Genomic DNA, 13638 nt, shown 5'->3' on the forward strand with positions numbered 1-13638 from the left:
GTGCCCACTTGGAGGTCCCTTATCTTCCGTGCCGTTATCGACAAGTCTGAGGTGCGTACTCGAAGCTCGTCGAAGTGTGTGGAGTTGCGTTGGGGGGACGAGATATCTGTCGATAAAGTCGAGGAACTCCGCAACCGCATACCGCCAGGGCTGCTGAGGACATCGCTTGATCCACCGTGAGTTGTGTTAGTGCTACTGTATACCCTTGCGCGAGTTGTGAGTCCGCGAATCACATCCAACAGCGAGACTCCCAAAAGGGAAGAAGATGTCGACGCGAGGAATATCGGCCTGGTAAGTCAGTCTCTTTGGACTCTATTCACAGCACGCGGCCTGGTCTCCTCTCTTATTTTGCGTATGAAGAGTGCACGATACCGCTACCGTTCCACGATACCGACGTCAGCGATATAAAGGCAACGGAACGGAGGCCTGTGGGGCGCTCAGGCTGACTATAAGCTGTCTTCTTGGGAGATTACAATATTGCCTGCTGCTTTATATTGTTACTGAAATCGATAACATCATTTTGCGACGCATAACTTATAGAAAGAATAAACGTGGGGCAGCAACAGGTTGCACTGCATGTGTTACGATGATTTCATTTCGTCCTGTGTACAGATACGATGTCATCATGCCTCCAACGTCGCCATTAAGCACGATACATGTAGACTGCATTGTGAGAACTTACGGAAAGATCTATAAAATAAGAAAATAGCACACCGATGTTGATATGCGAAGTCTACGTATTAATTAAGCGTGCTATTAGAAATCAAATTGCTTCGGAACCGCAACAGTGGTATGCGTAAAACAAAATCACTACAGGGAGGTAATGGTTTGCACAGTGGAATAACGTTCTGTTTATCGTCAAGGAATTCATCAGTTTTTTTTTACATTGTTGATGAATGAAAACCCGTACAAATAACGTACGTCACCAGTATCTCCCATCAACACCGTCTTCTTTCCATGCATGGGTTATCGTGAGGAATATGAGTTGATTTGTCACAGGCGCATGACTGGCTGACCGATCGACCGACCGACCGAACAATGAAATGAATGAATGAATGAATGAATGAATGAATGAATGAATGAATGAATGAATGAATGAATGTCCACAGCGTTGAATCACATGAAACGAATGGTAGAGCCCGCGACGTAAGGTGAAGAGAACTCCTCAGGAGAATTAAACAAAGTCAGCGTGGCACAACAGTGAACACACGGCGCCAACATATATTATTACAAGAACAAAAAAGGAGAAAAAAAATTGAAATGAGATATAGCTCAAGTCGCAAAGTCTCTTTGTGCATCGTGCACACACACACCCGGAGCCACAACAACCCCCGGAGCCACAACAAGGAGGCCCGTGCAAGGCTCCGTCGTTTTTCGGTGTCATGCACTCTCTCGACGATTTCGACGCACGGCATAAGGTTATCTCACTCGAATGTTTTTAGAAAAAGGGGGCTTGTAAACCGTTCACTACGCGCGCATTTTCAGTGTCGTATAATCTGGAGGAAGGTTCATATAGAAACGCTCATTGTACTGCGCCAATTAACCATATAATTAGGTGGAACCTCAGATCGTAGAAATAAGTGGTACGCCAGCGCATTTCGTTGCACACTTTGGGAACACAGATATCGAAACTAGCGCCACCCTCAGGTTATTATTTTTTTCTTTCTTTTTTTAAAGTGGATATGACGGCCAAGCTTACCGGCTCCAATTGGCATAGATTAAAGTAAACCTAGCGAAAATTCTCATATGACACATATGCCTCGTATCTAATAATCTCGTATGAACACATATGAATCATATGTGTTCTCGTATGATCATGCGAGATTATTGGATATGTGTCGTACGTGTCATATGAGATTTTTCGATAGGGACATGCAGCTTCAGGTAATTTTTTAAAAGTTGATTAGCGAAATATTATTATTTAGTCATTGATGCATTTTAATGCAGATTAGTCCAGCTCAATGAACCGAACTATGCTACGTGCCAAGGCGGTAAAAGAAAGTGTTCACTCTAAAACAAATACTTTGTAATCCTTACTTCAATCCGTCTGTAGTGGCGGCGTCTCAGGATAATTCACTTATATCATAGATATACTGCGCGTAATAAACGAGTGCGTGGTCGAGTTGACAGAAGTGAACATAGACGTGCGCAGGGTTTTTCCATTACGGGAAGCCAAGTATCACTGGAGCCTAAGCTTCGCGACGGATGCAAAATTGAAAAAGGAAGCAAGTGACACGCTGCTCCCAACGGCGTGCGTTTGGTCCCTCCGCTTTCTGGGGGTGACCGTGGGAAGCAAACAGTTCTTGGAATGTAAACATCAGGGGTCATCTCTCGGCCGCCATCATCGTAAAAAACGTGCTTGTCCATAACCATGCATGCTCATTAAGCAATGAGTCACGGGACAGGTAGGACTGAGTCAAGGGCGTCCGCAGAACATTTTGCAGGGCGGTGCATGCGCATGGAGGAGTAACCAGAACAGCCAGCGTTTCTTTCACTGCCGTGACACGACCGGCAAGATTATATATAGTGATAGTGTGCAACGCGAAAAGGTGGCTCGCAGTTTTGAAGGGCGTTTCACATGGATATGTAGGACCTGAGTGTGCTAATCAAGTCGTGTAGCTTATTGCTACTGCATAGAAAAATGTTATTCCAAATTCCAGGGGGGAGGGGGCAGCCGCTCCCTCCCCCCCTTTTCACCCCCTCCGGACGCCCGCGCACTGGGTACCGGTGTAAGTGGACTCAGTTAAAGTGTGGTCATTGCCTCAGGTGTGATGGGGCAGACTTCGTGTCCCTTTAGGTGATTGCGAGTGAGCGACCGTCCCCCCCCCCCCCCTGGCCCCCACTTTGCGCACGGCACGCCTATGGCAGTGATGTGTTCGCTAATGTGACAGTTCAGTATAGCTGCTCCCCGCAAGAGGAGATTCGCGAGACCTGAGCTTTCGACATGCAAGAGCGATGCCGCTGTTCACGCCAGCCCTTGGTCATGAGCCCCCTTGGCGCAGCTCCAACGCGTCGCTTTGTATAACATGCGCCTTTAAAGTAGGTCACAGCGCGTGTTTTCTTCCCTACGTGTTTGTTTACGGATATACGGGAAACGCTTCTCGCGTTATTTTTAGCCTTCTAGGTTTTCAACCACGGGACTGCATGCTGTTGACAGTTGGCTCTCATACTATGCCTGTGACGTCACTTGTTGTGGCCGGCGCGCGTTATTGTTGCTTTATCTTTTTCCACACGTCTACTTCCTCCTCTCTTTTCAATTATTATTCCGCTTCTTTGAGCTAGTGAGTGGGACAGGTGACAGCTGCATGCTATAGCATTGACCAGTTCCCTTTTTATTGTGTATACATATTTTTCATCACCATAGACGGCAACAACAACGTAATCAATCAATCAATCGTACGCTTATTATAGTGCACGGAGCTTAAAAGTATCTGTACTGGCGCACTTATAAGTTAGTGAACGAGAGATAAAAGGAAAAAAGAAAATTTGGAGTCGTATGGCAGTGTTTACTATTACGAGGCCGCACAGAAAACGCGTAAGTAATAATAATAATAATAATAATAATAATAATAATAATAATAATAATAATAATAATAATAATAATAATAATAATAATAATAATAATAATGAAACCTGTGTGTAGAATGCGTTGTTGTTCTTACAAGAGTGTTCAATTGTTGGAAATTTCGCGACGGAATCACTTTATAGGGTGACCTCACACAACTGTGGCTATTCTATATAGCTATACTCATAGAATGACTAGCACGAAAGTGACCTGGAATAGCTCGTCCGAGATAAGACAGAAGTTCCGGGGAAGGTGGAGGCCTAAAGCGACGACAATATATAGTTCACTATAGACGACAGATCGTTTTGGTTTGGCTTGGCTTGGCTTGGCTCGGTTTATTCAATGCAAAAAGTGATGCATAATTGATCCGGGAGTCACGAATAAAGGCTGAGAAATTGCCTGACTGGCTCGTGTCATAATATATATCCAGAGGAAACACACTAGTAAACCCTACAAGTGGGGACCTATAACGGTACTATGTCGCTTGAGCCAACGTTTGGACAAGTTGACTTGTTTTCGCCAGGCTGCACTAGCGAAGAGAAAGCCTTGTCGAAACTGGCTCCATGCGAAATTCCCCCTTCAAGGATTTTTACCTCACTGTAGAGTAGCTATGTCATTATATAGAGCTATAGCTGCAGCCTGCACGTTTGATACAGCTAAAGTCACATGGAGTATATGCCGACGAGAAAGTTTGCGTCGCGATCCGCGGGATGGCGTAACGTCTTCAAGATGCGACGGCGCGCGTGAAATAGATAAGGCTATCAGATAAAACCGTAACCCCCCGCCCTCTTCCCCGCGCCGAACTACGATTACGCCGCGCTTCACTAGCGCCACCCGTCAACAGGGTTGAACGACGTGAACGGTTCTTCGCGTTGCGCTCCACAAGGGGCCGCCTCTTCTGTCACGCCGCTTGCAAATCGAGCTCCGGTGTTATGATTCCGAGTCTTAGGCTAGCCGGTATTTCTGTCATTTTGAATGAATGACATTATTTCCCATAAAAGTCAAATGAATTATTTGGTCGGTATTTTCGAGTGTGGTTTCGCATGTCAAATGACCTCACCGGAACAGATAACGCAGAAAACATAAAACTCCCTCCTGTAGCAAGAAGCGTGAAAGCGGGGCCACGCGTTGAAGGCCATAACAAGGTAGACACAATATCGCAGTATATTTATAGGAGCAGATAGAGCTCGATGGTCGTGTTCGACTCACCTAGTCAGGTGAGTCGACCGTGTAACAATTTGTTACCTTTTGTCTACAATGCCATGGCAATCGCTCATCATTTTATTTTTATTTGGTTTGAATACATAGAAAAAACGAAGACACAAAGGAAATAAGGAAGGAACGGGCTGACAACTGCCACCTAAAGGCAAAGGGGCACAACGCCTGCGTGCTCGTTTGGGAAAGGGGAAACATAGGGGATAGGAAGATAATCAATTGGACGTTCAAATTACCATTAATTAATTAACAAAAACTGCAATTGACCTGCGCTTGTATGTAAATTCATTCAATTACGACTGAATGCGCCCATGCGGAGCAGCTGTCGAGTTACCTTCGTATCTGGAGCGATGCACTTTGGCCTCAACGAAAGGCCATAGCGAGAAATAAGACGCGCGTGGCAATAGTGCGCAGTTGCTCGACGCACAAACGTGGCAGCTTTTTGATGTCGATACGGTCACGCTGCTTCGCCCAATGCGCAACAGACACTGGCGTCATCAAGGCATCATGTGCGTACGCAACGTAAACAGAAGACAAGAGTCTGTGTCAGAGGCCAAGCTTTCGCTTTTTTTTTTTTTCTCCAGACTGAAACGCCTTAGGAGGAGTGGTGAGGCGGGGCTTACAAGCCGGAATAGCTGTGCTTTGAGGCACACAAAATAATTGTTGCGGTCGAAATTTGCAAGTTTATTTACGTAATGTCCATTCTTTCTATGCGGTGTAAAAGAGGTCTAAGCTAAATTCGGTCGGTATATTGGGGACGTTAATGATTTTCACTTAAGGATTTGCAGATCATTTCGGGGAAGGAAGGGCAAACGCCGCCGCTGGATGCCGCGACGAGCCCGCGCGCTCACTGGCGATCACACTGAAAGTAAGCGGCGCGTTCAATGAAGAAAAAAAAAAATTGGGAGGGGCGAAACATGTAGGGAAGGGTGTTTCAGCTCCACTAACGGGGAACCTGCGGAGGGACGTAGCATGCTGTGTGCGCCGGTGTTTCCCACAGCAAAATCACTGCTAATAATAAAAATCACGCACAATAAAAATCTCCCACCGGCACTACATTGCAGATCAAGATTCAATGCCTATATATACGGGGTAGCCGGTGAACGGTTCTGCAGCACGAGCAGCTACTTTTTTTCAATCAAGAAACTCGTTAGCAGACGCTGCCTGCGTCGGCGTTGTCTCTCACGGGCGAGGGCGCGTTCTCGTTCCTTGCGAGCTGGTAGTTCGGCGCTCATCGCAGAAAGATTTTGATTGTGTGATTAGAGGAAGAATAAGACGCCTAATTTCAGCACGGCGCAGCGTCTTGGGGTAGGGGGAGATGGGAGAAAAGTGGATAGGAGTGTTAAGAGTGTCGTTGTGGCTCGGGCGTAGTAGCAGTCATCAAACCGGCAGCAAGGGCAGGGGTGGAAGGACCCGCGCTTCTTCTTCTTCAGTGGTTATTCAGGAAAGGAAAAAGGCACCTAATTTTTGTCTGCCTATAGGCGACACGGCGCAGTGCCTTGTAGGGGTGGGGGGGTAAGGAGGGAATAAAAGAATAGTAGGAAAATAGAGAGAAAAGTGAGAGGGACAGAAAGAGCGTTTCCATAGTCAACCCGCGCCGTTCGCTCTCTCTCACCACACGGCGAGAGCTCAGGCGGTGGCGCCCTCTCTTGTGCTCAAGCAATGGACCGTCCCGACAGCAGACGACGATGCACGCCGACACGCCGGGACCCTAAGGTACTGTTGGGGTCGAACTTCATACGTTCGCCGAATACCTTCATATTGTTACCCGCCCCGCGGCCGGCGAACCCACGCCAACACGGAAGCGGTGGTTCCTGGTGGTGGAACGACGACTGTCTGCTGGTCACAAAGGACGCAAGGACTCACGTCTCCCGAGGGGTTCAATTATGGTGCCTTACAGGAGACCGTGGCCGAGCCGGGCTACATGGACGGAAGGTAGACTTGCGCCTTTGCTGTGACAGCCAAAAGCAGCGGCAACGGCGGCAATGATGCACGGGCCAATTGTATTGATGGCCCGTCAGCCCAGCATTGCAAGTACGTACCCGGAGGTGCTTTCCCCACGACCCGTCAACGCCTGAGGCCGAACATTCCGAGAACCGGGGTGAAAGGGAGCTGAGCGGCGGCGGCGAACCGACGAGTGGGCGAGAGGCGGTGATTCCTGCGAGGAGGTGGCGAGGAGGAATCCGGGCCTGGTACTTTCAGCGGCAGCCAACCGGGAGCCAAGGAGAGAGTTATTCCTGCATTCCGATTGCACTGTAAGAGTGTTTGAATGGGGAGACAGGGAATAAAACCAGGGGTGCATCGACAGTGAGGGGGGAGAAGAGAAACGAATAAACGTCTCTATCCAGATGATGTCGGAGCGGTCGTTTCCTCAAGGTGCCAGCAGATGAAAAGTTCTCGTCTTCGGCTTCCTTGGTGGCAGCAGCAAATGTCGCGCAACCAGCGAGGCGAGTGGAAGAAACAAACAATAGAGCCTAACTGGTACCTAAGGCACGGAGAAAGAAGTCCTTAAGGTGCTTCGCCACTCAAAAGTGCTCAAGCTCATGACGCACGCCTACGTACGGTCGTAGCTTCTTGCCCCCTTGTCATCCCCCTGCCTGCGTTGCTTTCAGCGCCCTCACTCGTACTTGACGGATTCCAAAAATTTTTGCGGCAGTCGATTTGTGAGGCAATAAAATCCTTTAATGATTACTTGGAGAAGCGCTGCGGGGCCCCTTTAAATAACTTAAAGAACGGACCTCACCGCATGGTACACATGCATACGCTCATCGGGTCACTACCGACAGCGACACAATGCTACTTCACAACAACGACAACAGAAAACGCGTACGCTCGCTTTTACCATGCGACATTTGAAAAACCAAGAAATGGTCACCGCTTCCCCTTGTTTACGCGCAACGGTGCCTCCAGACCTTAGGCTAGGGTTATATGGCGTACCTATGATTAATTGGTGATTGTGCAGAGCGAAGCTTCCCGACGCTGCCGTGTCTGATAGCAGGTGGGGAAAAGCCAAGGGGCACCTTATTGATCTATATGGTTCGAAAAATTTCCACAGCAGAGCCCTATTTAATTCATGTTGCTCGTTAGTGACATTTCGGGCATGCCTTGATTACTGACAAGGCTTAGAAGAAGGCTTAAGCTGAATTTCAAAAGCGTAGAATGGAAGATAGTCCCGACAAGACTTTTTCCTATTTTCTTTTTTTTTATCGCGAACGGAGGAGACATGCAATGGAAAGACGTATACGACATAACGAATCGTACGTTGCGTCGTACCCGCCACGCTGCTCTAGTGGTCATGGTGCTCGACTGCTGACCCGGAGGTCCCGGGATCGAATCCCCGGCCGCGGCGACCGCATTCTCGATGGAGGCGAAAAGCTTGAGGCCCGTGTACTTAGATTTAGGTGCACGTTAAGGAACCCCAGGTGGTCGAAATTTCCCGAGCCCTCCACTAAGGCGTCTCTCATAATCATATCGCGGTTTTTGGATGTTAAACCCAAAAAATTATTATTACGTTGAATCGTGTAAGTACTCTAAGCAGAACTGGCAATAAAACAGCACGTCAGCATGTTGAAGCACATTCTATCGGACATAAATGTTATTTACGCATATGCCCCTGACACATCGATTACCGTATATTGCTCTGAGCTGCACTTCGTTCGTGGGTATAATTTCACTTTCGTGTCTTCCGTAGCGCGTGCACGAGAAATATTATGCACTAGCAATAATTGTTCGGGCTTCACGTCCGAAAACCACGATATGATTACGAGAGACGCGGAGGGCTCCGGAAGTTTCGTCCACCTGGGGTTTTTTAACGTGCACCTATATCTAAGTACACGGGCTTCAAGCATTTTCGCCTCCATCAAAAATGCGGCCGCCGCGGCCGGGATTCGATCCCGCGAACTTCGGGTGAACAGTCGAGTACGACATCCACTAGACCAACGTGGCGGGTCCTATCTACGCGCTGTCTACCGAATCATTAAATAAGTTTGCTTCCTTCTTTGTGCTCATGCCCTTCCTCTGTATGTCTGCTCCGGCACACAGAAACAGTGTTCAGCAGAGCCGTGTCAACTTGCCCCCGGAAAGAGTAGTTGTATTGCATTACACTGTTCAATTCCTGGCCATACGGCGGCCGCACTTCGATAGGGGCGAAATGCCAAAGCACCCGTGTATTTAGACTTAGGTGCAGATTACCGAACTCTAGGTAGTTAAAATTAAAACGGAGTACCCTATACTGCAACGTGCCTTGTAATCATATCGCATTTTGGCATGATCCAAATCCTGTTGACGTTAGTGCACATAGCTGTGCACACAAGAAGGGGGGGGGGTGCGCCCCCTGGTACTTCGTCTGCGCACTCAGTTTTGATCCTAAATGCCTCAGTGGGAGGTGGTTGAGCAAAGGGAGGGGGGGGGGGGCAATATATGACGAAAGCCATCCTATCTGAGCCGAGTTAGCAACGAATGTATGTGAAACATCGCTCACTTCGCCTCCCCCCCCCCTCCTTCCCGTAATGAGGACCCTGCGCGTTTCCACGCTAGTGCAGATACAAGCAAACGCTAATTTCCACCTAATTTTTTATCGAAGAAGAGGGCATGACTCGGCTGGATGATGGTGCATGAGGATAACAAAACAAATAGCTCAACAGCGGAGCGTATACGTTGTAAAGATGAGCGACACAGTGCTGTGCACTTTGTTCTGCTTCAAATTTTACCAAGTCTCCTATACCTCATCCGAATTCTGTCTCGTCAAAGTGAAGTGGATCTGGTTTAGGGCGTGCGTCGCTTCGGTTGTCACGTCAAGCAAATGCTAGCGGGTCAGGTCGTCGGGCGAGGGCGGTGTACAGAGGTTTGGGTCGTCAACTCCCATCTCTCGAGGGAGCGATGACCCGCCCCGACGGAAGACGCGCATAAAATGCGACCGAATCAGGTCCGGGAACCACGACGTTGCCGGTCGCTCAGTTGCGCTTAGAATAGCAGTGAACTGGGCTGATTAGTCGAGCGATTCGTAAATGGGGAGCGGTGCAAGGAACAACGACAGAACTCGTGACGGCAGCCACGGCGCTTGTTCCGATAGGAAAGAACGTTGCGCTAATTGGTCTTGCATTATAACAAAGTCCAATTAGCGCAAATGAAGACGGACGCACAGAGGCGAGGAAAACAAAGAGAGCCGCTGCGATCAACAAGTCGAACACTGATGATGAACGCTGCACACAAAAGTCATATGTAGTATACGGACCAGTGCTGGGCAGTATCGAAGATACATGTATCTTAGATACTATCTTAGATACACTTTGGGTATCTTGTATCTGTATCGCGATACGTCTCGAAAGACGAGTATCTGTATCTGTATTTCCGATACATTCGATAATGTATCGTGTATCTTAAGATACAAGATACTTCTATCGCAACACAACCGTGCGAAACAATAATCGCTGGCCAAGCTCCACTTCTCAAGCTGGTACTGGTGCCACTAAGCGATCTGAATAAGTCTAAGGGCAGTGACGTTATTTTTACGCCAGAGTCGTCCAGTGAGGGTAGATCAGGAAGACAAGCACGCGGACGTCTACGCCCAGCCCACGCACCTTTTGTTTTCTCGATTTCCTTTCTTTTTAGTTGCTCCAATGCCGCTACACTTGCTCATAACCACTGTCCTGCGCCGCGTACTCCACTGCGTGCGGCGTCTATCGCACAAATTTTGATGTTTTTACAGTGTCGTTATTGCAGATTCTTTTGCGTCTTGATCCATAACGAAATGTGATGCGTGCAAGAATGGGGTTGCTTTGCGTCGCGTGGATTTTACATATTAGCGATTTAAAAGACCTCGAGGATATAAGTTTGACTTGCATGCAATGAATTAACTTATATGCAAATAAGATTCTAACAACTTTAGCACCACAGGTACTGATACTAGATCTAATAGAGCAAGCGTTTACCTAATAGAAAATATCTTGGCGTACGGTATTTTTCACTTCCATCTGTATTTATTCAAAGAATTTATGAAATCATAATTTGATTATTAGCACAAGGCACAAGTGCTTTCTTAGCTGTAATTTTGCCTCACATACATTACCTAGGTCTCTGCACTGTTTTACCGGTCTGGTCACTGCAGTATGTCTTTTGTAACGCGCTCCCAAAACAAGATTGCTGCTTTATTCTTCTAACTGTCTGCTTTATTTCTACTACTGTTTACACATTTACACGTTGCCAAGGCGATTTTGAAAACAAAAATATTATTATGTGGGCGTGCCTTGAGTATACAGTACAAAATATTCTACTTACCGCTTAAGAAAATAGCGAAATTGAGTTTGCATTATAAAAATGGAAGAGCCATCTTAAAGATGTTAGGAAGGGGATTCCAGAAACGTTATTTTACTGAATGCTCCGTTTTACTCATGAGCGTCCCTACGAGCCGTTTCAGGCAATTTTCCATAGGCACTGAATTTCACATTGTCTCAACCCTCCCCCGTCCCGAAATTTTGTTAAAGTAGGTGGTTATACCAAAAATAAATAATGAAAATAGGTGTTTTTCTCAAATAATCAATGTTTTCAGCAAGTGCCCCCCCCCCCCCCCCGAAAAAATTTTTGGCTACGGGCCTGGTCTCAACAGGTAAGTTGGCGATACTTCGTGATCATAGCTGTTAAGGGCGCCGTCTGTATCGTGTTTCTGTACTCATTCAATGTGAATGTTTGATAAACAACCACATCTCTATTTTACTTATATTTGTTTTCCTGTTTTAGGCCTTCTTAAATATTTTTCTTATTACTAATCGCTACGTAAAGGGAGCTATAAGCGGCAATAGCGCGAATAGCGGCGGTATCCTGCGATGCTTCGTGCAGCTACGCAATACGTCTGAGACATTTCTGTGTTGCACATGTTCTCTCGTTCAAGAAAAATTGCTAAAAAATTTCACGTCAGTGAGTATATCAACAAAGAATCCCTTACGCCAGCAGCTAAGTAGAACATGGAAATTCATTGCAGGTTTACGTCATCTACATATACAACAGGGGTCTAAAACTCAGCTTATAGCCGGCGGGCCGCAGTCGCGAAATTTAGCTCCAAAGGCCCGGGGACAGTGAAGATGGTGGAGTCGGAGAGAGTTTGAACAAAAGACGTTGCCATTTGAAAGGAGGCCTTTGACATATCTCATATATAGGTCATTTCTGAAGGGGCTTTTGAGCCCGGATTCCAGAAACAACGATACGGATGTACATAACGAGTGAAAGCTGGACGCGGATTGAAATATATACTTTTTGTTCCACGGTTATGTTTCAGCACATGGTGACCACGTGTTCCTCACGAAAGAAATGCTTGAGACCAGTCATGTCTGTGTAGATCACTAACATACTTAGTTAGAAAACAAAAACAAATGGAACGGAGACGGTCATGTGTGCCGGCCGGACCGCTAGCGAACGGTCGCAAGCCCCGTATACACCATGCGCTCCCCGCGCAACTCCACCCCCCCCTCCCCCCAGGAAGAAAAAAAGTCGCTATTAGAGTTGTTGCTGCTGTACACCTGTCCGGATATACGGTATTGGACAAACTGTCTTTTACGGACAAGGTAAGGTAAAAGTCCACACCGGTATTTGCGCCGTCGTGCGAAGGCTTCTTATTGACGTTATTGTGATTACATGGCAACCCGCTAGCTGGTCGGCAAGTTGAGCAGCGACTCCCATCAACTACAAAAATGACAAGCAAGAACCGCTGTCACCGAAGTGTATAAAGAGTTGTCCTGTGAACAAGCGAAAACAAGCCCCAATAAGTTGTTTTGGAAGGAAATGTACTTTGAGCAAGAAGGGCAAAACTTTTGAGATACTAACAGACATTTCATGCAAGTGAAACTAAATAGGTCACAGCTCAGAAATTTTCAAGGAGACATCTTTGTGTATAGGCGTTTGCTGCTACATTGTATGGATCTATAATAACAAATTTGAGAATGTATCGAAGTATCTTAAGATACAATTGCCAAGTATCGTATCGGATACAATTAGTGCAGCAGTATCTTGTATCTGTATCTCCAATACTTTTTGCCTAAGTATTTTGTATCGTATCGCGATACAATTTCAAAGTATCTTTGCCCAGCCCTGATACGGACGCACAAAGAAGAGCCAGCGCGCTCCTGTCCTTGTTTGCCTCGTCGTAGTATGTGCATCTTCATTTCTGCTGTTAAAAAACAAAAACAAAAAGGCGCTTATTGTCCTGCGTTTGTGCAGCACAGCACGAAACTTCCTACTAAAATCACCAGAGCGAACTCTGGCGCTGCGATCGCAGATCGACCAAGGCAGTGATGGGTAGCAGATGAAGTCGTCTAATACAGGTTGTGTCTGAAACGTGGCGTCTATATGCTGTGTATCTGGCTCTATGACTTGAGGCTTTGGCGCATCCATTTCGCAAAAGCATCGCCACCCTATTAGAAAAAGGCAATCTCACCTTTTCCCTGTTTGAAAATGGGCCAACGGGTGCCCCACATGCCTGTGGGGCACGCCTGTGGGGCACGCCTGTGGGGCATGGCATATAGATATATCACTCATATATGGTTAGTGTAACAGTATTATGCTGGGCTATCATAGATGCATATAGTTTTACGAAGGACGCGGAGGGAGGTGGTCAAAATCGCAGGGGTGAAAAAGAATGGACAGAGAGAGCGCAAAGTTAGTACTCGGCGTCTGCACGTACCACTGATTTACCTCGACCTTCAGATGCTGCCTTTAAAACGGGAAGTCTGACTTTTTTTTTTTACGTAGCTCTATATGAAGTCAACAAGGTCTTCGTGCACCACGCAGTATACGGAGACTGCATTGTCGAACTGTCCTGCTTGTCTAACATCAGTCGCTGCTGATTTCCTGATTAGATAGCTGCAGGT

The 13638-nt window shown here is 47.0% G+C and overlaps 1 protein-coding gene across 2 annotated transcripts in view; it reads left to right on the forward strand.

Annotated features, from left to right (window-relative positions):
- The first annotated feature begins 250 nt into the window (after positions 1 to 250).
- Positions 251 to 13638, forward strand: part of LOC119383474 (choline/ethanolamine kinase) — a 116166-nt gene continuing 102778 nt past the window's right edge. For both annotated transcript variants that reach the window (XM_049412530.1, XM_037651609.2), the window contains exon 1: positions 251 to 291. In XM_049412530.1, the coding sequence (XP_049268487.1) occupies positions 266 to 291 (26 nt within the window). In that variant the 5' untranslated portion in view covers positions 251 to 265. The remainder of the gene's footprint in view (positions 292 to 13638) is intronic.

The sequence above is a fragment of the Rhipicephalus sanguineus genome, chromosome 2, assembly GCF_013339695.2.
Source record: "Rhipicephalus sanguineus isolate Rsan-2018 chromosome 2, BIME_Rsan_1.4, whole genome shotgun sequence".
Taxonomy (NCBI): domain Eukaryota; kingdom Metazoa; phylum Arthropoda; class Arachnida; order Ixodida; family Ixodidae; genus Rhipicephalus; species Rhipicephalus sanguineus.